The sequence below is a fragment of the Athalia rosae genome, chromosome 1 (assembly GCF_917208135.1).
Source record: "Athalia rosae chromosome 1, iyAthRosa1.1, whole genome shotgun sequence".
Taxonomy (NCBI): domain Eukaryota; kingdom Metazoa; phylum Arthropoda; class Insecta; order Hymenoptera; family Athaliidae; genus Athalia; species Athalia rosae.
Genome location: NC_064026.1, coordinates 26,875,746 through 26,902,500, shown reverse-complemented (window position 1 = coordinate 26,902,500; position 26,755 = coordinate 26,875,746). Strand labels below are relative to the sequence as shown.

Genomic DNA, 26,755 nt, shown 5'->3' with positions numbered 1-26,755 from the left:
TCTATACGGTTGGGGGGCAGCTGAGGCGTTAATTTACGCGTCGGCGAACTGCGGTAATTAAGATATTTGCCTAATAAACGCACCGGGGCAGCTTTGAAAATAGTTTCAATCAAGAGCGGAGGAATCGGACCCACGATCACTACGGAGGAGTCGGTCGATGTTCGTGTACGTGAAACAGAAAAAAGGACAATGTGTGAAATAGATAATAGAATTCCTGCAGATATTCGATTCTTTTTTTTTTCCTCCATTGAGCATAAGATAGGTATGAGATTGGTGTATTGTGTAACTGCGTCGACACGTGTATATTGAATTTTTTTTTTCACGGATTTGCATATTTCTGAATAATAATCGTGATAAAAATATACATGAATCTCGGTCCACACAGCATCCCACCGAACATTCCTTTTGTTACGCCATCTTATCTTCCCACCTGTTCTCTTCGGGCGGATTCCTTTCTTTCTGTATCTTTGCTTCGTTTTTTTCTTGTTCTTTTTCATCTCACATTTAATTTCTTCTGCTTCACAACCGTTACGATTCATTAATCAAAATACTTGTGCGCTTCCCCGTTACTTGTTCATGCGCTTGTAGTTATTTATGTAGTGAACCGATGCCGCTATGTAATTAGTTTTCGAGTCTTGAAAATATAGGAAAAATAAATGAATTGATTGAATAATAATAACAAATAAACGGAAAAAAGAAAAGGGAAGAAAATAATGAAAAAAATTTCTCTTCGCACCAACGTTACATAAATTTGTTAACGTGAAATAATATGGAAAATTGATATTCAATTGGGGTAATTTTTCTTCAAAATTATACCTCGATGTATACATGTACGTAGCCATGTACATGTAACGTCGGCATCGTTGTATCGGGAGAACCTGATCTCGACTCTGATGAACAGGTATTTCCATAAAACGTTATGTATAGGTATACACGTATAACATAAATAAACATTTTATCGCGATGAGGGTATCGACCTTTCATTGGTTTCTTGCGAAGGAAGGTGCGTCGACGAATATAAGGTGCAGCGTCTCGAATTTACATACGACCGTCCTTTTCCTCCGTCCCGTATCTTCGGCTCCATTCTTTCTTCCAACATTTTTTCTTTCCTCCCCTCCTTTTACTCTTCATTCATTTTTCGAATCGCTTACCCTATTTTTCCGTTCACTTCCATTTTCAACTTCTCAGATCCGGCGATAGACGCCTCACGGTGAAAGTACGCGATCAATTTTGCGCAAAATTTTCTACGAAATATGCAATTAATAGGGTTTCATGGGTGCGAAATACTTAGAATACCTATAAAAGAGAGGGGTAGAAGTGAGGATAACTCGGAAATGGTACCGCGAGATGAAATTTATGGTTCCATTGGGAGCCGCAGGACAACAATTGCAAGTAATCTCGGACCTGCGGTGTGGTAAGAGAGTTTGCGATTTATCGTCTCCGCCAACCACCGACCTATGTGCAAACCTATGTTATAACCGGCTCAGAGATCAACGAAAAGGTTGACCCCGTACGCCTGGCCTAATCTGACTTAACCTTGTACCCGAACGGATATAGCTTGAATTATAACTGACGTTTTTCGAAAGGTGTTCGTAAGACGATCTTCGGAAATCGCTCGGATGTAGAAAAGATTTTTTTATATCCGAACAATCTTCGATTTAAAAGTCCACGCAGCATCCGTAGCAACTGCAGTGCACGTTAGAACGTTAGGAGAAGATCGTCGAGCTCGGGGAACGTTGTAGAAAGTCGCTTTCGCTGGGTGTTCGTGTATTTATGTATATATATATATATATATATATATATATATATATAATGAACTTAGATACCTGTACAATAATTCGTTTTTATTGTATATTTAGCGCATAGTTATCAAGTATACAACGAGTCTCGAGTCTGTATTGAAGTCAGATTTTTAAATTGACCTACCTGTGTCGGTTTATCCCATTCGTGATTCGTGACTCGATGCAATTTTCACGATTTCGTGTCACGATAATTGTACGTAGAATACCGAAACGTATTTACTGTATTTCCTGTACATTATGTACGCTACGTATCACGGAATACCACAGCTCCAGCTGCGGGATTTTTATCACCAACGTACCCTGATTTTCCTGTATACCTGTTCGATATGTACACCTGAATCCAGGCGATTTCAAGGGTTGCTCCTAACACATGATTATTTACGAAAAACGAATGGGTAAAAATAAAAATCTTTTTCAACTACGTTATCTATACGAGGTAAAAATGTAAGAGGAATTCCTAATTACTTACGTGAGGTAATTCGTTTGCTCGTATATAAGATGCGCGCGTATCTCTTTGCATGTATAGTATACGTGTATATGTATGAGCGTTTAACCCTTGTATAATTGCAATTACAGATTAATTACACCATCGCAATTTGAATTACGTTTCACTCGAAGTACCCGAGGCATTCCGAGGCTCGTTGAATCGATCGGTGTAACTATATTAGTTGTATAAAAATCAAATTTAAAGAACAGAGGACGAAATGAAAAGGAGATCGAAAAAAGAAAGCTCGATTCGCGCTGCCGCGATAGCTGCTTTAATTTTTATTTAATTTCGAATTAGTTATACATAGAATCGGAGTCGATTGTAATACACAGGTATACTCGAAAGCTGCGAGCCGAACGAATTAAAATATAATAAAAATAAATAGGAAAAGAATTGAAGAAAGGAGATTAAATACCAATTAACGTTGTCAGAAAGTGTGCTTTCTATATGCGTACACATGAACCGGAAGTAAATCTCGCTATTTATTTTCACGCTCAGATATCATCTGTATCTGATTTTAATTTCACATTCAGCTAACCATAATGCTTTTCCAAATATCGAAATCTATTCGATTCGATGTACTTCGGAGATTGTCTCGGAATAGTTTTATATACGGGCGTTCGAGTTACTTCCGGTTTTCCTATAATTTGATCCACTTATACGTCTATTGTATGATACGTACAACGTATTTTAAAATAAAAAATCAATCCACGAAGATTTATAAGCACCGAAAATCCAGTTACCAAAATCCAGTTACCAAAATCATTGCTCTATAAATCTGTGTTAACCGAATGACTTTTTGTCGATGCTTTTTTTGCAAAATTGTTTTACACTTGCGTCGATTTCTCATTTTGAATGTGGCTCACGCAAATATCATGTGTGTGTCAGGAAAAAATGGAAATTTAAAAATGGCCTACTTTTACTAGAAATTTTTTCACATGCGATCCATCACACATTTTTATATTTCATCTCATCTATACGTTACCTCGTGGAATTAGAGAAAAAAATAATAATCGCATTTCACAGAATACGGTGGACTGTATATAAAGCTATACGTAGACATATACTCACGTATATTACGATTTCAATTTTATCTTACTGGGCGCATGAATCACGGGCTCATATTTTATCTCCTTCGTAATATATAATATTGTTCCTTATATGTGCATTCGTTGTGCAGATGATAATATCGCGATGCGTCGTCATATACACGTATGTATTATATGTATGTACTATATAATATACCGATGAATTTCGACCCTTCCTTCTTTTTATCTTTTCTTCACTCTTCGGACATCGCACACGCGTATCGCGAACGCCTACCTCAGATCGTGTGTACCAAAAACAAAAAAGAATGAAAAAAAAAATCGAACGAAAATCGAGACGATAAAAATAATTTCGGATTTCCGCACGTCTCCCGGACAACTATACATATACACGTAAAAGGATACCTTATGCTTCCCAACCATATACATACACTGTATATACATATATTATTGTGCGTTATATAGATAAATTTTTATTCCATTATAATATTCATAGGTACGTACGTAACTTTCACCGAACGATATTCATTCGAGATTATAATATTATAATGTGATGATAATATAATGCTAATGGTGATGAATCTTAATGGTGATTCATGAAATAATGTCTTTTTTTTTCCCTTCCTTGCATTTTTGTTATCGCCGTTCACAGTTGCATGCGTTTCCTTTTCTGAAGGACAAGCTGTCGATCTGTAATTGCATGTAAATGTGTAGAAGAAAAGAAAAAGAAAACCGGATCTTGTATTCACTGCAGTATTATACGCGCAGGTATGTTAGTTCGTATAAATGTAACACATTAACCATTATCGACAACCGATTATGGAGTAAATGTGAAACGTGATCCTGAAACTCTCCATCGACTTACCTATATTTCTATCTACGTATTTCGGAATAAAGTGGATCCGGGAGATATCTGGATGTTGAGAGAGTTTAACTTCTACAGCTTTTCCGACTTGTTATTCCGCCACGCCTTTCGAGTACAATTATTTCTAACTTACGTCATATCGTAAGTTCGAAAAACATGACTTAACGATCTATACCGAAGGCAATGACCGACCTTCGATATAGGGTCGTTATCATGATTATTATCGCCGCTTTTCTCGTGAAAATATCATCGTTAATTATAACATTCGTCACATTTCGGATACGAAGGTGTGCGTTGTACGACGCGACAGATGTGGAAATTTTTGAACAATCGTTTCGCATTTGTGACGAAGCACATGATGCACCTAAAAAATCTTGAACTTATTGAACTTAATTTTCAAAACTCGATGGAAAATTACTTCGCGGAAGACACAGTTTCTACGGTTGTAGTTACATCGGTGTCTTTTATTTTCCCTTTTTTCTTTAGCATTCCGCTCCGTCGCTTGGAAAAGTAACGTGCGATGTGTAGTACGTATAATATAATTTACGCAACTGATGTAATTCGAGCGTGATGGAAAATCGTGACGTGGATTAAATCAGCTCACAATTGGTTACCTTCCCCATCTGATACCACGTAACCTACCTGTACCACGTAAGTCAGACACTCAGTGATCGAGGCGTCTTTTATCGTGAAAAAATGTCGGTAGCTATTTTATTCCGAATTGGTCGCCACGATTTTTTCTATTTTCATTCTTCCTTTCTTTTTTCCATCCAGTGAACACCAACTTGATCAACTGATATGAAAAATTTTTGGAAGCCTGATTACCAGGCTGCTACCTTAGAAACGTTATTTTTGAAAATTGGTGCTTCCCTAGGCTCGAACTATTGGAAGAATTTTGGAAAAACCAAAAAAATTGAAACACTGTTAATTTGAATCAAATTTTCTCCACTTTGGATAACACGTATCCATTTTTGTAAATGTACTCGTTGATGATACGAGTGTGAAAGAGGTTTTTCTTGCTATATTTTCTCTCTTTTTTTGCTCTTCCGCGAGCTTTTCTCTTTTTTTTTTCGGGTTTTTGAGGAGGTTAATTCCGAGCGACACGATGACAAAATACCCGAAGTAACTGGTAACACTCACACCTAGTGTGTATGTATGTGTATATGTGTGTACTTTGTTGGGTTATACGGTGTTAACGAAATAAAGACGAATATATATCATTTGGGAAATGTTGGTGCCGGGGGTGTGCGAGTTGCTGTATCTGTATACTGCTTCTGCAGAAACGAAGGGAACGGAAAGAAACGAAACGAAAAGAAAAAAGGTAGAAAAGAAAAGGAAAGAGTGAATGAGGATATAAAGGAGGAAAAATAAAAAATCAAGAGAGATCGCCCACTCGGTGTAAGTAAGATAAAGCACGTCCTTCCCGCTCCGTGAATTCAGAAATGGCCGAGAATGGGATATCCCAAAATATATTCTTCGCGGCATAGTATATGTATATATATGTACGCAACGTGTACCACGTGATCAGCCTATATACTCCGGTATATATTCAAAAACTAATTTACTATAACTCACGTGGTATTCATGCGCGATATAATCAAACATTAATTAGCTCGATCATTAACAAGTCCGTTATCGGTTGCTATACGGATAGACGCGATAGTCTTTGCTTTCGTTATAAATTAGAAAAAAGAATCGGGGAAAAAAAGATCCGGAACTGCAGCGTCGCGATGATAATGAGGGGAAAAAAAAAGCGAAGAACATTGACTCGTGAAAAATCGGGCTTCGATGATATTACAAAAGAAAGTGGCACGAGAGCCGAGGGTATCAAGCGGTGGATTTGGAAGATTCTTCACCTATTTTCAGGGTGGAAAATAATTTTTTTTTTTCTTTTTTTTTTTCTCCTCTCCCTCAAGGGAGACCAGCCTCGGCTCTCTTATCTAATGTCTCTCGGCTCCAATTATTCCACCGTTATCGAAACCCTCCGGTCGAACCGGGGGGATCAACGAAACGGAAAAAAATCTTGGCGAAAAAATCACTCGCGGCTTCAAGCGTACGAGTTTATATTGTATGTGTGAGTATAATATAACTTGGGTACCTCGGCATGAGAAGAAAAAAAAAAATATCGAAATATCGATTTATATGTACGCGTAAGATAATTAATTTAATAATGCGAACCAATAAAAGAAAAATCACGTAACATCACGACCGTATTACTCCGATTATTCGTATTTTCATATTTGTATACTTGACGATTTTTCGCCATTATTTGAGGAAGAAAAAAAAAAAGAGAAAAATGCAAACGTACGTACATGGCGCGATGTCGTTAAATCCAAAGCCGAGGTAAAGAGAAGAGATCTTTGTATTTACAATTATCTTATACGTACAGGTATATGTATATTACGAGTCGTATTTCATATCGCACATCATAAAGGTATGTATCAACTCACTTTTCCTTCTATCCAATTTAAAGAACGAGAGATCACATTATGAGTAGAAACTTGTGACTTGTGTTACTTTAAACGAGTGAAATCCTCGACGGATGAATAATTGCAGCTTCCATCTACGTACGCTCTATTAGACGTATAAAATATACATACGTACATCTGTTCATCATCGCATGTGTATTCTTAATACCGCGCGAGTATATTTCCGAAGGACTTTGATCCCCGCAAATATTGCGCTAAATTAACGATCTCGTTAAAATAATAATAATCATCGAAATGCAATGCTACGGTTTTTGCAAAAGAATACATATGTATACCCGTCTATCTTTCCGCTGCAATACGCAGGTACTGTTATAAAAAAAAATCATTCAAACATATCATTTACATGATTAAATTTTAACGCCGCTTCGCAAATATCGAAAAATTATTACACACCTATACCTATAAATACCCACGCCGATCTAATTCGGAAACTGATCGTTAAAAGTGGGACGAGAAAATTCAAGAGGCTTGGAAAGACAAAGAGGTGGAGGAAATAGTGAAATAAAAATCCTATACGACAAATATTCTCAGACTTCGTAGGTGTGCGCGTAATATAAAAATAATACCATCTACCTCGTGCGCGTACACATACGTGTATATGGGTCGAGGGTAGTTGAGCTCGTCTCGCACGTTGAGAAGGGACGCCCTGGAGACTCACTTCTTCGGTGTAGACGTACCGAAGATACATAACGCTGCAGCGGCTATATATAATAATCTACACGCACGTTCGCATATTACATACACGTTCGCGACGTACGTACACACCCGGCATACGTATCCGGTGTCGAAAATATGCGCACGTACATAAGAACAGCCGAAAAGTATGTAAACTGCACGGAAGGAAAAAAGAAATGGAAAGAATGGCGGGCGGGAACGGGAGGAGGGAAAAGTCGGGGCTTATCACGTGCGAAACCGTTCATATTTTAGGATTGTGTTTGAATGTTTTTCTTTATTCATTTTTGTTTCTGACCTCGATGCGTTTTGCCATTTTCGGCGCGTCGCGATGCGAAACGCTTGAAAACCGATACGCGTTACGATGCACGGGTATTTTATGCGGAATCCCGTAGCGACGATCATCTCGTGGCAACGGTGTAAATCCTAGAGGGAAAACGCACGGTACGTTTGTGGAAATATGTGTGCAGCTCGTTTGAAAAAAGGATTCGCCGCAATTAGAGAATCTGCCGGAGATACTCAAGTATATTACGTTGAGACCGAGCCCCGCGTCGCTACTCGGTCCCTCGGTTGTTCTATCGCGACTCCCAACTATACCGGGATTTTTATCTCCGTTGTCTATTTATGCTCCCGATGATTTCCCGCAAGTATATCATATATACGTATGTATATGTATATATATATATATATATATATATATATATATATATATACATATACATACGTAAAAAAAGCGCGCGTGTGCGTTGAAAAATCTTCAATACCCGCCTTGTTTTTCTCGGATTCGTGTTGCCGTGTATTTTTAACGAGGTACATGTGATTATAAAGTCATGCACGGTGTACGTGCGGAGGCTGTATGAAGGTAGACATAATAATGGCTATGCATTTATTTAGCTATGGGAGATATCTGCTGCTGACAGTGCTCAGATAATTACGCAATTACCCAAAGCGACGTGGAGATATACCTGTATTATACGTACGTTCTATCCGCTGCAGGTATCAGCCAACTATACGATATACGTTTTTTTTTTTTTCGAATCACTGCGATGTGCGAATTTCAGAATCTGAATTTTACCGCTACAACCCCGAATCCTACATCCTACCTTCGTTCCAAGGTACGTCAACCCACTCGCGATTTACTCCGTAACTCGCCCGTTTTAATTACGCCGTTACGATACCACGGGCTAATGAATTCAACAGTTTGGAGCGAAAACAAATCCGATCATTCGAGCGCGGTATCGGTATATAGTTGCTGCGTAGCAGGTATTCAATATTTTTCCCGAATCCGTAGTTAGTTTCATTTCCAGTACCCGCAACGCCAAGGTTGGGCCTAACTTCTTTTCTGCGCCTGCATATGTACGTACACAGTATATCTGTGCACTTTCGATGCCACGCCTGCATGACCACCTTTCACTGCACACGCGTGTTTTCTTGCGTTGGTTATAACGACTCGTCCTGTCTTTGGATTCCAATCGTCGACATCATCTGACGGTAGTTGTTTTTTTTTTTTTCATTTATTTCTTTCATTTTTTAACCAGGTATGAAAAATACCAACGAATCCATCGGTAATTCGGTATGCCAGATGTCCACTTTGGTCGGAGTCTTCAAATTTTTATCGCGTCTGACGCGGAATTTTCGGAAATCATTACAGATTTTGGAGAACGATCGATCCAAATAAGTTTGTTGAGGGTGTAGAACGAAAAATAGGAAAAAAAAAGTAGAGATATCGGGGGGGGGTCGAACGTCGGTCGAGTTGGCACGGAATGCTCCGTATAGGTATAACATCGAGAATGCACAGGTCGTTTCAGGCACATAATCAAGCTGGTTTCAGGAAGCTGTTATTTACGCGGTTCAGTGATCTGCGTGGCATACCGTAGTGGCTATGGTAGCGGCGTAGCTTTCGCTACTATTGCACCTACCGCAGCAGTAGCACCAGAATTCAAAAGAGAGGAGGAGGTGGCGGCGGCGGTGGTGGTGGTGGAGGATTCGTTGCCCCGAAGCGTCAAATTCTGGTAGCCGTATAACCGAAAACGTGCAGCGGTGGGTTCAAATTGTAGGATATCGGAGTCTGCCGGAAATTGCGGATTTCAACCCGCCAAGATAGATCGGGGTGTAGAAACGGCGTGCACCGTTTGTCTATTCGGTTAAACCGCTTCCGCGTCATGCAGCGGCACTGGATGCAGCGTGTTCGGAAATCTCGCGACTACTTCCACCTGAAACTATGTAATACATAAATACATATACACGCCGACACATACGCATAGATATATGTACGTACATACGCAACTCCGTATGCAGTTGTACGAAAGTACATAGCTCCGCTCCGTACATACGTATAGAAACTTTAACGTCACACCTATTTCCAGTGATACTGGAAAATCACTGTGATATATAATATCACGATAGGTGCACACATAGGTGAACGTACCGCGAGGTAGTACGGTTTATATTCGCTTCGAATCCGAACGTCGAAACGAATTTTCATCGAAATTCTCCCCTGATGCTGAAAGTTACGAAACTGTACAGCTAATATCGCTCCTGATCGTGGCAAACGTTTCATCCGCGGGTGCGAACCGAAGATCGGAGATCACTTTGTATTTTTTTTTCAAAATTGTGAATAAGAATTAATTCTTTAAGTTCACATGCATAATGATGTGATTTTTTTTTTCTCGTTCTCCAAAGCAATGATCGAATCGGTAGATATGTACTTAAATATATCTACGTCATATACCTACATACTTACATATACTTTTTTTTAATTACATTAGCTGCGTCAACATCATATAGCACATCTGGAATTCACCACAGTTAATAATATAATGGTCGGCACTTGACGTTATGTATAAAAGTGGTAGGGTATATAAACTATACATACCTCGCATATATATGTATAAATATATATATGGTAGTTAGGTAATCCTGGGTATATGTACACACGGTGCGGTACGTTAATTAAGAATTATTGCGACGACTTTTTGCGCCCTTATAACCTCAGCTGTGCGCCCGAGTTCTCGAGGGGGAGAAAAACTGAGAAGTTGTCGACACGCACCACGGAGGCACGCGTACGAGATAAAAAAAGTGGTAATAAAAGAAAAAGAAAAAAAGGAATCGAAATACGAAAACAATAAGTGCCTGAAAAAAAGGTATTCTTAATATTGATCTGGATTTTCCACGATTAGATTTACGATGCCAAAGATGAGAAATTTGTACGGTAATAATCGAAGTATAAAATAAAAAATTTCTAGACATTTCATCCGTTCGAATATAAAAACGAAAAGAAAACTCTATCGTTTGGATTTTTAGGGAACTGGAATTTCGGTGCAATGCGTTTTCAGACTCTGTGCACATTTTCGAATCGGCCACAAATTTCAGTTTCTTTTTTTTCCCGTCGCCGACTCTACGTGCGTATATTTGCTGTCGAATATATGGGGAATTTCAAATGTGGAGCCGTACGGAAAAAGGAGGAAATTTTCTGAGAAGGAGGGAATAATATGAAAAGAACAAGATCAAATGGGCGCAGAGGAGAGACGGAAAGGGGAAAGAAAAAAGGGGTCTTGCGAGGAGGCAGACTGTAATGCACGTACGCGAAATGCGTTTATCGAGGATTTACTGCACTTTCAGCCGGTCTCCGTAACCGGGTTACGAGGATTGAATTGAGAAAAGTGTGTTTACGCCCACCCCTCTGCCTTCCGCCCCCTTCGTTCTCATCCCAGCGTAAAGTTTCCGTCGTTTTCATCCCCTTCTCAATTTCTTCATTTTTTTAACCACCCCTTTTTTATGTCGTCGTCGTTCGATTCGTACAGGTATATCGAGCTGTACTTTATGATGTACAAATTTATTAGTCGAGTTGAATTTAAAGAAAAAAAAAAAACAAATCAAATAAAATAAAGAAGTTCGTTAAACAGGGAAATTTTTCTGACGAAGCACGCGTGCAACGGAGACAGCAGCTCTCGCGTGCAGGTATTACGTCCGATTAGTTTTTTTCTTATTTTTCCATTCATACGTATGACAAAACGCGAAACAAAAGTATCGAGGATCACGTAGCTATGCGTATATACGTATAAAACTAGACAAACGTATATAATAACGAACAGCAGCTGCAGCAGTATTCGCTGGAAAAATGTCAGGCGTCTCTGATTTATCGGCAAGTAATAATATCGCAACGTGTACGCTCTTATATCCTAGATACCTATATGTCTGACATATAGATGGAACAGAAATTTACAGATATACATATAACGAATAAATTCACGTATGAAATAATCTCTTACCTTTGCACGTGTCAGATTTATCTGTCGATATATCTTTCTTATATTTTACTCGCAGTTCTTCTCGTGAATTATATAGCTACGCGATATAATAAGTTCTTACTCGAAAATCGTTGGTACGTTCGGCTCCCTTTTTTTCTTTTCTTTTTTTTTTTCTTAAAAAACTTCTTCCTCTCATTTTTCTAGATTTTTCCCAACGAAAATGGAAAACTCAGCGGCTTTTCTTCCGTTTTGTTTTTCACTCTGAGACCGTAATTCTGATTATTTTCGGAGAGAGATTTTTCCCGCATCAAGGGAACGGCGGCGGTCGGGGGCGTAGTTGTAAGCATTTCTGAGTACTTAAGATGATGTACTCCGCGCCTAACCATCGGGAATTATACGTACCTATGGTATACACCGTGGGGGCTGAGAATATCCCGCTGGAGGACCCCGTGAGAGACGTGTACAGGGAGTCCCGGAACCCTTAGGCGCCTCAAAACCCTTAGGGACGACGTCGCACGGTTTGCTTTAGTGACGACGACGACGACCTTCGACTGTATACACATACCGTAACCCACCTTATACTCCTCTGGAATTTCCACTTTGACGACGTTCGCCACATCCTTTATACACGTACACAGGTATACGTGGAACCTGAAATTGCGCTGAACGAAAGCTCCCGAAAACCGGGGGGTTACTTTAAATTGAACCGTTGCACTTCTAAATTATTAGCTTTTGGGTAGTTCTCATTTTTGCAAAGGTGTAGTAGGTACCACGCTCTCATAGCGGATAACTTCGCTCCGTATCCTGGATAACTTGAGTCTTCCTGCCCCCGGGAATTTGTAGAGCTAATTAAATCAAGATCATCGAGTTTTCCTAGCTTCTTCGAATTATTTAATTCCAGTCGTTCTCATGTTTTATAATTCCATTTACTCAACTCCTCGGGGTTCAGTTCTCGCGGTTCTCGGCCCTCGATACGAGCATAAGATTTCGACCGATGCGATGTGTGAAATAAAATTTCTAATCGGATGCTCCGTTTTGATATTTTTCAGAATATTTTGGATAAATTCAATCCAGGAGCGAGGCAACTCATCAATGCTGGGAAAACGTACCTCAAAGCTCTACACGGTGAGTAAATGTTGGACGAATTAATTAATGCACGACGATACGACTGGATAATGAATAATTATTTACGTAAAAAAAAAAAAAAATAAGAACCGCGCGAACAACACGAGACAAGAATACAGAAAAGATGATTGGACCGTTTCTCGTTGTAGGATGTATTATACATATACTTGTACGGTAGGTTTTCTATTTTTGGTTGCTCATCCAATTAGTCGGTATTTATTTTATCAGATGATTCCACCCCGATTCCCATGGTCGCCCCTTCGGAAAACTAAGTTATTTCGTTCGACTGCCACGTACAGGGCGACACGACCACATCGATAACATTCCTCGTTTTCTATATGTACAATGTACATAAACCAAGTTGTTTGTTTTCTCCTGCGCGCCAATGAAACAAGATACATGCACTCACATCTATATACATACATATGTATACCTGTAACTACGTAGATATAGATGTGTACATAGCGGAACAGCGCAAGAAATCTCGTTGCTTCTAACTAAAACGGAAGTAGCGTACCGGCGATAAAGATGGATTAAGGATCTGAAACAAAGAAACGTTAGAAGAAAAAAAAACAAAACAGATATATCGGACGGAAATTTCTCTTTTATTTCTACTTTTTCATTCAAACTTTCATTTTCCCGTCTCGCGTTTCGTGCGGGGCATGGCTACTATCTGTGTGTGTACGCCGTACTGCAGGCGTTCACGTATGTACAGTTTTCAATAAATCTGTCACACGGGAAACGTTGATATTGGCAGCTAAATCCTGCAGGCGAGTAAAATCGGAGAGAAAAATGCATAAATATATAAACTCACACCCCCTGAATATGTCGTGATATTTTTCCGTACGAAATCTCACGGTGCAACGGGAGCTCCGTACGTCGCTGAAAACTCCGTAGGTCGAAGAAGGTCGAACATCGGCGATATTGTTTCTCCCTCGTATCGTATTTAAAAAGAAAAAACCTGCAAAATTTTCTGACGGGAAAACGAGATAACCAAAATTAATGAAAACCAGAGAAAATCTGAAAATTCAAAACGGTCGGGATTGACGGAAAAAAGCAACGGAATTTGAGCTTTGAACTTTCGTTAAGCTGTATATAGGTTGCTAGGACACTGAGCCTCGCTCGATGATCGTCAGAATCGAAATCCTAAGCCAGGATAGTTCGGTCGGTACGCGCATCGCGTTGAAGTCGGCTCGAAAAACTCCGGTGCGGAAAAGCCGCGGGCTAGATGTGAAAACACCGGAAAAATGTCGGGGCTTATACCCCCTCGGAGGATGAATGGAAAAAAGAAAAACAAAAAATACATCTCTGATAGAAAAAAAAAAAGAACCAGAAAAAAAAGAACCAGAAAAAAACGGCGAAAAAACGAATCCGTTCGCAAAAAATGCGCTGGACTGCGAAGTGGACTGAAAAAAAAAAAATGGAAAAATAAAAAAAAAAAAAGTCACCGCCGCACTGCGCGTATACACACATCGGAGATTATGGGAAAAATTCTATGGGAGTCAGATCGGCACGATCCTGTAAAGTAAAATGTATAACAACCCCCCCCGAAGCTATGGCACGTACCAAACAAAACTCACGCGTCCTCATATATCACGCCTGCATGTAGCGGATGAAAAATGGAAACGGAACAAAAAAAAAAAATGAAAAAAAAAAACAACCAAGGGAAGAGAAAAAGATGAGAAAAAAACAACTATAGGCGAAAAACGTCAGGGCTCGGACGAGAAAACCGGAACGACTTTTCCCCGCAGCTATCTTGAAGATTGCGAAATTTTTCGTAATATGGAAAATGGGTGATATATACTTCTTACTTTATTCGAAGTAAAAAGAAGGAAAGTATACGTGAGGGATGAGGAGCAAAGAAAAAAAAAAAGAAAAAAATGATATAAATAAAGCGGAAAAACTGTCGCTAGGGACAAGTTTTGAGCGATGGGTAGAGGTATAGGGTCGCGAACGGTACGTGTGTGTATAGTACGGGAATAGGTGAACGGGTATATAGTTTTGGGATAAACAAGCCTAAATAAACAGGATTTTCGATGCACATCCCGGAAGACGTTCGTGCGATGGTGCAGCATTTAATTACAGTTTTCCCTAGTTTAATTAAAAGACGAACGTTATCCTGTGTAGGAATCAGGCGCGTTTACACGCGACTCGTTATATATAGATATGTTTGATCCTCGGGAGTTTAAACGCGTCCTTGATTATCCTTTTACTGCATCCGACTACGGTGCAACGTAGAAAGCTAACTTTGCGATCAGTGTTAGAGAGAGAGTTCGCTGTTTTTTGCCTGTATACGATATAGGTATATCAAACACATGGTACGTACATACATCTGTGTACATATTTATGTACCTTGTCTTAATTTCGTTAATCTCTTTATACATCAAACCGTATTTTTACCCGCTGCTCCTACGCTGATCCTGATTCTGATGCCGCCGTTGCTGCTGCAGTTAGAAGTAAATGTCCCGAAAGTCCAGCGCTCGTAATCAGTGATCCTTTGTACCAGCGCGGTGTATTATACCGACTTTATACTTTTTTTTTTTTATTTTCTTCTTCTCGTTTTCTCTTGTTCTCGCTGTTTTGTTATTTCATCATTACCGTTGTTAAGACACGGAGCTAATCAATATTTCGTAGAAGGATTCGAACTAGATGCAAAATACATCCGCATATCTTTTGATAATATTTTTCTTTTTCCCGAAGAAAAAGCAAAAAGGAAGGAAGAGTTATCTTCCAGTTTTTTTTGGTTTTTTTTTTTTAAACTTGTTTCTTTTTGTTTCGTTTGCAGTTTAATCCCAGTCACTTCCGCATAGTTTGTTTTATACTTTTTCATTTCCCGCGTGAGCAATAGCAATATTTCACCCTCTCAACGCTCTGCATCGTGATCCTTATTATGTACCTGTGTATTCCTTGTTTTTGTTGTCGTTGTTGTTGTTGTTGTTGTTGTTGATGTTGTTGTTCAACACTGTTCTAGAAACTTGCGTGTTATAATACGCGTATAGGGGAAGGACTCGTACAATATCTCATAGGAACGACGAAAGACAACTTATGCATCGTGTGCCGGGATCCCGGAAATTCACGATTCGGCGTTATTTTATGACCCTCGAGGATATATTCTCACTTAGGAAAGCGAATATAAGGGCAAAGTGCGAGGGAATATCTATATACTTGTATGTAGAACGTTGACGTGGATTGGCACAGGTGCCACGTACATGGAAGCGGGTTCGATATGGCCCTTTCCTCCACCCCTTCACCGCCTTCTTTAATCCTCGAGGAATCCTCAATTTGCGAATTTCACTTTGTGTAAATCTTCCTAAATTTATATACATATAATATACGGTTAACATTCGGGGACAGTTATTCATTCGGAAATTTACCATTATTTAGAATTTCCGGATTTTTATGGGCAACAGAAAATGTCCTAAACCTCCGAGGTGCGATGATTCAAGTGTCTATTTAAAAGGAAAAAAAATGGGGAAATCGAAAATATGGAGCTCAAAATAATGTTACGCTACTAGGTTGTAACGTATGAAGAAAACGTCCGTCTGTTAAAAGTCACTTTTCCATTTTTTCATTTTCATTCTGAGACAGATTTCACAAGTCTCGTAAGGTTCTCTCTGTTTCTGTTTTTTTCTTTTTTCCTATTTTCCGGGAGTACAGAACATCATATCCGTAGAAAATTTCTCCTTCCCTTTTTCTTTTCAAGTTTATCTTTATCCGCGGTACGTTTCTTTCGCTGTGGTATTTGTTCGTCATCCTTTCTACTTTTTCACACGAATCTAGAAAAATCGACAGTTGATGTCCTCCTATCTTTGGTAAATTAAATGAAGTAATGGAAAAATGAAGAAAATATTTCCTTTCATTGTTCCCCCGGTTGCAGTCGACGTCTTGTCCCCGAGCAGCGGAGATTCGTTTTATTTTTTCTTGTTCTCCTTTTTCTTCACGTGCCAGAAGTGTGGAAACCAAACGTACGGTCGCTCTCCCTCATTCGTGAAAGTAATACAACACGACACAATGTCCACAGAATGGAAAAATAATTAGAAAAAAAAAGAAATTTCGTCAAAAAACCTGACGGATTTATCTCAAAATCATGATAAACGGTACAAAAGATCTGTTCTTCGTATTGGTATTATATTCTTTGCACTAATTACGTCACGTCGTTGTCCTCGTCATTTTCATTTCCGTAAAAAACACAAAAAAAGAAGAATACCTACGAAAAAAATACGAACTACAAAAGACGCGGAAAACGCGAGATAAATCTTCTTTCTTTTCTTCAATATTTTAACCTTAATTTCTACACCCCACGGTGTCGTGATCCTTATAATCCCAACGGTGTTGTGGATTTTATTTTATATCCGCTCGTTGCTTTCATGTTGTTGGATATCACGATAAATTTTCAAACGTGACAAACTAATCTTGAGAAGCTTGCTTCGTAACGGGAATCGAGGGTGGTGCGGGGAGGGCTCAGACTTAATCGGCTAGTCTGTAATTAACGTGTTGCGAGAGTGATTAAGACTCCGGGTTATAATGTGAGGAGGAAAATCACTTTTCTCATATCTCGTCGTCGTTCGTCTCTCAGTTAATCACCTTTGGAAAACCATGCGTTTTTCATCGACGATATAGCAGTTGAACGGAAAAATTAAGGGGTCCACGCTTTTCCGTTTGATCCGATAACTTTTCTCTCTTCCAAATTGCCAATTAAGGAATCGTCCGATTATATTTCCTTTCAACGACGAAATAGCTCGGTACAAATAGACGCCGAGTTAATTCGAATATGTACGCGAAAGTTAGGTCAGGTACGCTCGTCAATTAAGAAGTTCACTTTGAATCGCCGAATCTTGAGTAAAAACTACGCAGAAGCGGAAACAGAAGCGAAGAGCTTTTTCTCCGGTTGGATTGGAAAAGGCGAAAGTTTTTCCATTAAAAGAAAATATTTCTTCGTTTAATATACTCGTCTCGTCCGAATGATACGTATAGGTATAGAGCTACCCCCGGCTATATTATCACTTGAAGAAGATCGGATGTCGTTATAAGTCGGAAAAAAAAAAACTTGCCAAGACTCGAAATCAGAGGAAAAATAATAATAACGGTGACAACAATTGAGATATAATAATGGTAATTGCCGGTTAGTCGTGGAAATCCTATGAGTTCAGTCGTGTAACAAATACGATTACGTACATTCTCTCTGTGAGTCGTCGCCGTTGCAGTAGCGACAGCGCGGAAATATACGTACCTATAGCAGCGAATCGTATGAAGTCGGGGGATCTAAAGTAGAAGAAAAAAGACGCTGTCGAAAATGATACTCGGAATTTTGCTGCATTGAGTTCCATTCGCTTTAGTGCCCGGATCCCCCCCGGTGGTATGAGAATTCCGTTAGAGCTGCTAAGGAAATTAGACTATGGAAATAGTCGCTGAAGTAAGATGAGGAGACCGGTTCGGTGTTCGCTGTTTATAACCGTTCACGGTAACTAACGTGAACTTTGCAGAAGAAGAAAGAGAAGCGAAGACGAAGGAGAAGAGAAAGAGGAACGAGAAACAGAAACAGAAACGAAGCGAAGGGTATCGGAGAAATCGCCGAGGAAATGAAAACTCAACGAAGACGAAGGAATTTAATTGTATCCGTTGAATCGAGCAGCCGAACGGAGCAGCTCTTTTGCCTCGCGAGTTTTCATTCTTAAACAGAATTAATTCGTTCGTTTCGGAGATTTTCCATCCTATATTCCGGCGTGCATACCGCCGTTTTCAACTTTGCAAAAGAGATGGTACATACGTATGTGTGTGTGTGCGTCTACGTTCTTACAGAAGTTCTTCAACTTTAACACCGTGAAAATGTACACGTATATGCCATAGGTAGGTGGGTGGGTACGTACGTAGGTACAAGCATTCGCAAACTGAGAGAGCTTATATATTCCCCGTTCCTTTGGAAACGCCTAACTCGGTTATTGCAATTCCTAATTTTATTCTGGCACTTTGTCAGGAGAACTTTCTACCCTCGTGGCTTCTTTTACCCTCGGTAGAGATTTTATGTTCAAAATACAGTTCCAGATATTACCGCGATAAGAACAATCTTATCCCACCTCAAAGATAAGGGAATAGAAAAGAAAAGATTATCTACGGTAGTTCGTAAGCGGCCGTCGCAAATTCAATGCGATAATTTTCACCGTTTGAACAACCGTTTGCCCCTACAAAATTGTTTTCCTTCTTCAATTTTTTTCTATTTTCCGTTTCGATATTTCGTTAGGTACCTTTCGATCAACGCTCGACGTCTTAGAAGAATTTATCACTGAATTTATTTCACAATGTCCACGCTTTTTTGTTCACCGTTGCGTACAGTTTCTGGAGCATGAGGTGCACTCGATATAATTTCTAATCACATGGCAGCTAAATTATCCGACTCGATGAAAAGCACCGTAGCACAATGTACGTACACTAAAAGCTGATGGTGTAATACATAATGGTTGCGCGGCGATAGGCGCCGCACCAATTTACAGTAGTTTAATCTACGTGGGATTCTCCGTTCTATCGCACTGCAAAGCACGTAACATAACAGGTATAAAGATAAACAGCGGAATGGGGTATATAAAACATGCTTGCATATATCCGCGCATGCACATGTGTGCATGTACACGCCGTATGCATATATCGCACGTTGCAAGCGCGGTGTAGAAACCCCCTAGAATTCAGGAGTTTGGAGTACAGCGATGGTGTACACCATCTCCCGTGCCATATAATCAACGAATTCCCGAATTCCCGACCCAAGCGAATCCCGGCACGGCCAAAACTACCCTCAGGATATATCCAGGAACAGCTGCAAAAGTGTCGGGGACACACGCCGGAACGACGTTGTTGGACGGGTATTTTTATTGTTATCTTTATCCGTCCGTTTCCGTCGTCCTTTCTCTTCTACGTTCAGTTTTACGTATGTGTTGGAATTTTCATAATCACTCTTTACATGTTCATCGAATTCTTGGACATTTTCCGCTCGACTCGTCGATCGAAGTGGTAAGGAGACGAGTGTAGCTTCGAACGTAGGCGGATGAAGAACGAAAAGAAGAAATCGTAGACGACGGGTATACGCGGGACGCGAGAGATTAAATCTCTTGGGAGGAAGGACCAACCTGTTGCGAATGATACAATTCAACGGAGTTAGCGAACGGAGCGTAAATTATACGCGAAACGATGACGGGCGACCCCCTTTGATTTCAATTTTTTATGAGTGATGAATTTAGTCTCCTGATTCATAAATTAGACCCGATTATAAAATCAAGGGTTTTTAATTGCTCGTAAAAGCGCGGGGGAAAAGGCGAATGAAAGAAGAAAAGGAAAGATAAAGGGAGAGAGAGGGAGAGGGAGAGGGAGAGGGAGGTGAAAGAGCCGAATTACACTACAAGACGGAATCTTATAGCGCGCGAAGAGAAGAGGCGTGAAAAATTCATGCATTATACGACGGGTATAAGCTACCGGATGGGGTTCCGAGGGGGAGTGGAAGCGGCACCAGCAGCGACGCGAGACTCTGGGAATAATTTGAAAAGTTTTCTCGTTAAATTGCTCAAAATGGTTCGGAGAACAAACGAGCCATCGAACAAGAGCGCGAGAGAAAGATATTCCTCGTGTCGCTGCTACTACCCCTGTTATTATACTCCACCCATTCCCATTCGAAATGCCACAAAACGGACGGACGTAATACCGGTGTACGAAACATTGATACGAAGAGACAACTCTCCTCTCCGTCCGCTATTCCACAATTGCGCCGCCCCGTCCCGGGATAATACCGATAGATTTGATGTACGTACATACGTTACACTCTTACGGCGGTACCGAATGTGGATTGCTAACGTTCACCCGCAGCTTAATCAAAACTGATTTCGATCGTCGCGCCCGAATTTTCGTATCAAATATCTTTGGTGTTCGATTAAAGTTATCCCGAGAAACTTTACATTTTTTTATTTCTGACAGAAATATCATTTTGATAAGTCACGCAAAATGACGGCCAGCTGACACCAATCGATATGTCTTATAATTTTTCTACTCCCAACAGCGAATAATTGATGATTACTCGATCGATTGCATGAATAGATGATTTTGGCTTTCAGATTTGGATTCCTCAGCTGATTTTACGTGAGATTACCCTTGAAAAGCCAAAAAAAAAATCGATTTTCGGGCCGAAAGTAAAGTAGTTTAAAAATTGATTGTATTACACTTTTCTTACGTATTTTGACCTCAGAAATCCGAATCGGAAAGAAAAATTGATCTATCTCTAAAATTGACCGAGTTATCGCCAATTTTCAGCTTTTTGGGGTAAAAAATGGAAAATTGATTTTAAAGTCTATCTTAGTGTAATTTGAGCTCAGAAATCTGAATCTGGAAGAAAAATTTATCTATCTGCAAAAATGACCGAGTTATCCCCATTTTTTCGCTATTTTTGGCATAAATTTGAGGATATCTCGAAGGGAAAAAATCGTAGCTCAATTTGGACAACGGATTCGTGTTCCTGAGGTCAAGATACGTAAGAAAAGTGCCATACGATCAATTTTAAAAAATAAAAATTTTCGACCAAAATTTGAGATTTTTCCAAGGGGTACCCCTTACGATTTTTTCAAATTTCGGCCAAAAATTTTTATTTTTTAAAATCGATCGTATGGCACTTTTCTTACGTATCTTGACCTCAGGAACACGAATCCGTTGTCCAAATTGAGCTACGATTTTTTCCCTTCGAGATATTCCCATTTTTATGGTAAAAAATGCGAAAAAATTGGGATAACTCGGTTATTTCTGCAGATAGATCAATTTTTCGTTCAGATTCGGATTCCTGAGATCAAAATACGTAAGAAAAGCATATTAAACCCAATTAAAAAAATTATTTATTTTCTGCTCAAAAATTGATTTTTATTCGGTCAAAAATCATAGGTAACATCTAAAAATTGTCGATTGTGATTGTTTTTCACTCAACTTCATTTTAAGTCAAAAAAAGAGCATGTCATTTTTTGATTTCATACTTAGGACAATATTGAATCTTCAAAAACTTGAAACTTTGAAATATATGATTGAAAAATATTGATTGATTGAAAAATGGTATGATAAAAATGGAAGATATAAAATGAATAAAAGTACACGTAATTTATAGGAAAAAGGAGAGAAGAGAATTACGTACGGGATTACCGCGCGTCTTGGGTCCGACGTATACATCGTTTGGCTCTGAGGCCAAAATCGGTAGCCAACTTTTCTAAAATTGATAATTTCCTTTCTACCCTCGTCTAGTAGCTATACGCACATCCGTTTATGGATATTTGAAAAATGTAAATAAAATTTGCATTTTATTCGGTGATCAAATTTATATCCTTGGATGTGAGATCAATTCCCCTCCCGAATTATCCCGCGACCCTGGGATTCGACTTTAAATTATTATATTACGTTGTATTATATATCGTGCGATGTAAATGACGAAACGTCGTTCGAATAATAGTAATAATAACGACAATAATGATAATGATAATAATCTTTCATAAATATTTATGATAGGAATGCGGTTTCGAGCAGATCGTTCGCTCCGGTTTTCCTATATATTTTTATCCTCTTCCACCTCCGACGTTTTCAAACTCCCTCTTACCCTAAACCACGAGCACGGCTCGCTACCGGCTATTAACCCTCAGGTCGGTCGGGCAATTCCAACTTTCCAACCCCATGCGCGCGGCATCTGCATTTTGAAAGTCCTGTCCTATCCTCTGTCACGTACGTCCGTCAATCCGAACTACATCAAATCTTATACTATATACATGACCTACGCGCGTCGCCATAACTTTATAATAGAAAATATTCCCCCCCCCCCCCCCCCGCACGAAGTTCGTTGCCCTCTGCAGCTTCGAAATATCTGAGGTTTTTTCTTTTCTTTTTTTTTTTACACGATATTTGATGGGTGCTGGTTGGTATATGGAAGAAAATGAATTTCTAAGATGAGTTGTTTCGTCATATTTCGTCATAAGCCAACGGTGAAAATTCTTTTGTAGTTTTCTTTATTGAGACGGACGGCAAATACGAATAGCCATAATTTTTGTTTTCTTCTTGCGAAAAGCATGTGATACTCTTGGCTGAAGAAAATTGAAAATTGCAGGAAATATTGAGCGACGTCACGATATATTAGTTATTACTCGTAAATTATATATGGTATAATAATAGGCAAAAATAATTGTAAGTGCGATCCTTGGGTTATGCGATATATACATCATGTACCAATTATTACGACTCTCGACCTATTTCTTTACTTCATCCCGCAAAGAAGATTTTCTCTTTGCACCACAATCTGGAATATACTTATTAATAATAATAGAATCTTTTTTTCTTTCGTCTTCGAATTTATGATAAAGAAACTTGAAAGTATTGCGATGTATATTTGAACTTCAACTATTGGAAATTGGTGTAACTGGCTTCTTTGCATTTACTTTGTTTCTTTCGATTTTCGCTACTTGATGTTTAAGATTTATTGGTTTCCTTTTTTTTTCACATAACATAAGATAACTGATTGTATGGAATTGGAAAACAAAAACTCTTTGCTTTTTCGAGTCTGCAAAAATCCAAGTTACGTAATAGCAGCGAGGAGCTAACTGCGGATGAATTAATTTTCTATTTTGACCCAAGCTGGTTGCGTAATGATTAATAATTAGCAATAACTCGTCTAATATAACGGATGTAGTTGCGATGAACGATTCTTCTAAATCATTAATATCACTCAGAAATAGGGGAATCGGATTACAAGGAATCCATCTAGGGCCCGTCTTACTTTATTGGTCGCTCCCTTTTTCCCCTTCTCTTTCAGTCTCCGCTCTTCTTCCTTATTCACGTTATAAAGGCATTGCATTTTCACGAAGCCCCCGAAGGGCTGCGCGCGCGAAGCCCCGAAGCTCCTTTTCTCCAACCCCCTTATTCGGTATACTTATATCGGCGAGGGGGTGCTTTTTCTCCCGTTGACAAATTACAATATAATTCGATGCCTTCCCTTTTCGCGAACACCTTTTTCTCGACACTTCTAGCCCCGCCCGGCTCGCGGGGGGATTTCGTATTTTTCATTGTAATTCGGTATTTCACTTTTCGCACACCCTGCGCCATCCGGAGAAATGAGAACTGCCTGCTCTTTTCCACCCAGGACGCATGGAGACCCACCCCCGTATCCCGTTCGGCTCGAATTCTTTTCCCCTATAACTTTCCGAGCACTTCGTATTTCAGTAAAACTAAAACAGCTTCTGATTTCATCGACTCGAGAGTCCGTCGGTATTAAACCATTCCCTGAATACGTGAAAGAGCCGGAGAGAGAAAGAGAAATTCTCTCCTTGTTAAAGTTTTTAAGCTCTCCGGAGAGGACTTTGAAAGAGCAAAGGTGCCAGCTTTCCGTAGAAACTTGGCACACACCAGCTGCTCTCGTTAATTCGATGTACATATGTACGTTGGTATCCACACGTATATGTATATACGTCGAGCTCATTCACCTATTCAACGTTCGGGTCTTACCGATTTCATAATTCAAAAACCACTCGCTTATTAATTCCAGCGCTCTTTTATGCGCACACATGCTCGGTGTAAGAGAGTCACGTGATACGACGGAAAATTCTTAGGACATCCCAAGACTTATTTCGCAATAAAAATGGCCAACTTTGTATTTACTTCTTACCGCGCGAATCGTAAGATTCGAGAGAGAGAAACCGCCGGAACACCCTGTATACATATCTTTTTCCCCCAGAATTTTATGTAACGGTCCGGTAGCACGTAAAATCAACATTTGAAGAAACGAATCGTTTGTTAAGATACATTATAGCTCGCGATGAAACGAGGTGAGCTTTTATTTCTGAGAACCTTCAAGGTTTTCCTCATATTATATACGGATGTATACATATATCTCCTCCTCCTCCTCCTCTTCTTCTTCTTCTTCTTCTTCCCTCACTTTTATCTCGAATTTCACCCTCCTCCCACATTGCTGCAGCTACGTGGGGTACCCCGTATCGAGTGACTGGCTGTTACGTAACGTCTGTTTACATTTTTATTCAACTTTTATTCTCTGATTTTGAATTTGCTCAGGGTATATACGTACGGTCTTCTTTCTCAAAATCTGAATATCGCTCAGCCATTTGTTACGACGTGATAAATTCTCTATCCCGATGTACGTGTACATGTTGTGTACGTACATCCAGTGGGTAACGTTAAGCGAAAATTATTCAAATTTAATTTGGAAAAGGGACGACGTGCTCTTATTCAAAAGACAAATTCTATTAGTCTTACGCGAGTTAACGCGACCATGTGTATCTTTATTCTAAACTTCCCACCTGCACCCTTCGCTTCAACAATAAACTCCGCACTTTCAATTCCAACGTTATAACCGGGCTTATTGCTTTTTTGAGTCAGCTTTTATCAAGAGCTTTTCGAAACTTTCACTTCCCTCGGTGTTCCCTCGGACCGATGATAAATCACGTTAAAATATTAAAAACTGAGAGAACAAGAAATAAGACAAAAGACAAATAAAACTAAATTAACAAACAAACTAGGCCCTTCGGGTATTCGAAATTTCAGGTTTTTACAAATTACTTTCAGGGTTTTATAATAAGCGTATAACTTGATAATGTAAATTAATTAAGCGGCTTTCTAAGTAGATTTCGTTAAAAAAAAAAAAGGATTTTAAAAAACAACTAATTTTTTTTAATCATCATCGCGGAGGGCCGTTCCTACGGGACGAGTTAAGTTGAAGAATTTTTAAAAAATTAATAAATGCTTGTTTCGGAAGAAAGTCGCAACTTTTCATAAACATATAATTGCGTTTACCGCAGCGTTGTACGGGTATATATGTATAAGTATTACACGAGACAGAAAACAGAAAGTTATATTTTCATATCTCTTCTGCGAAGGTTACTCGTCGTTGTACGTTTTATTTCAGCCACGTGCTCACGGTAGAGTAACGAGGTAAAAATGTACGATAATTTTATCAACGTCTCGGAACGGTTTCGTTCTCTCTTCCATTTGCATCCCTTTCGCTGACAAATTCTCTGGACCTGAAAGCGGGGTGACAAAAAAAGCGTTGGAGTTGTAAGCGTGGTATAGGGAGATTTTTAAAACTAATGTGAGACAATTTCGTTAGAGACACACTCGGTGATAACTTTGAAAACAGAAAAAAATCAAAAAAAAAAAAAATCACCCTCCGGTCCCCGTTATTTTTACCTCGATTGAATTATACGTCCGCAAAACGTACGCGGTAACAAACGAGTGGAGAGAAAAAATCGGTAATACTTCTTTCAATTAATTCGATGTTATTAACGAGAGAAAAAAGATGTTGAGAAAAAAAAAAAAAAATTGTAGGTGCTCACGTAATCGGCGCGAAAATCTTTGGGTGAAAAAAAGGTTGAACTAATTCGATTTGATCTGCACGAGCCGCAACTAACTAGGTAGCCTCGCGTAGCGACGAGGATCGGATCGGATCGTATCGCATCAGCGTATTTTGAATGCGATTTTGGGGGGATGAGGTTGCGTAATAAATCGCAAATTAATCCGACTACTAAGCTACTGAGGGTGTCGCGCGATGCCTCTGATGCTACGGGTGCGCTAATCCCTGCCTGTCTGCTACGCCAATATATATACATGTATATAGGTAATAACGTATGCATATATGTACGGTATATACGTAGGTGTATGTAAGGGAATAACGCGCTTCGACTTCGTTTCGTGCAGCAAAGGCCGAATTACCGCGCGCGTTGAGCTTCCGAGCTTTCGAGGTTCGCTTTCGCTCGAATACGAACGAACCGCGACTGCCGCTTACGAATACCTATACACTCTAATTGCGTCTCCGCGTCACCAAAAGAGATAATTTCATTAACTTGTTACCCTTAAACCTGCGGAACTCGAGCTCGTTCTAAAGTAGATCCGATTTCGAAATTCAGGCCTAATTATGCCGCGCATTGACTCGCGCAAATTATACCGAGACGAAAAATTGAATGAAACACGCCCGGTGGTTCACGTTTCAGCTCTTTGTCAATCCTTTTCGTTAATCTT

At 39.5% G+C, this 26,755-nt stretch overlaps 1 protein-coding gene across 8 annotated transcripts in view; it reads left to right on the top strand.

Annotated features, from left to right (window-relative positions):
- Window positions 1–26,755, top strand: part of LOC105683436 (calponin homology domain-containing protein DDB_G0272472-like) — a 121,214-nt gene that overhangs the window by 29,455 nt on the left and 65,004 nt on the right. For all 8 annotated transcript variants that reach the window (XM_048660113.1, XM_048660112.1, XM_048660114.1 and 5 more), the window contains one exon: window positions 12,661–12,736. In XM_048660113.1, coding sequence (XP_048516070.1) covers window positions 12,661–12,736 — 76 coding nt within the window. The remainder of the gene's footprint in view (window positions 1–12,660; window positions 12,737–26,755) is intronic.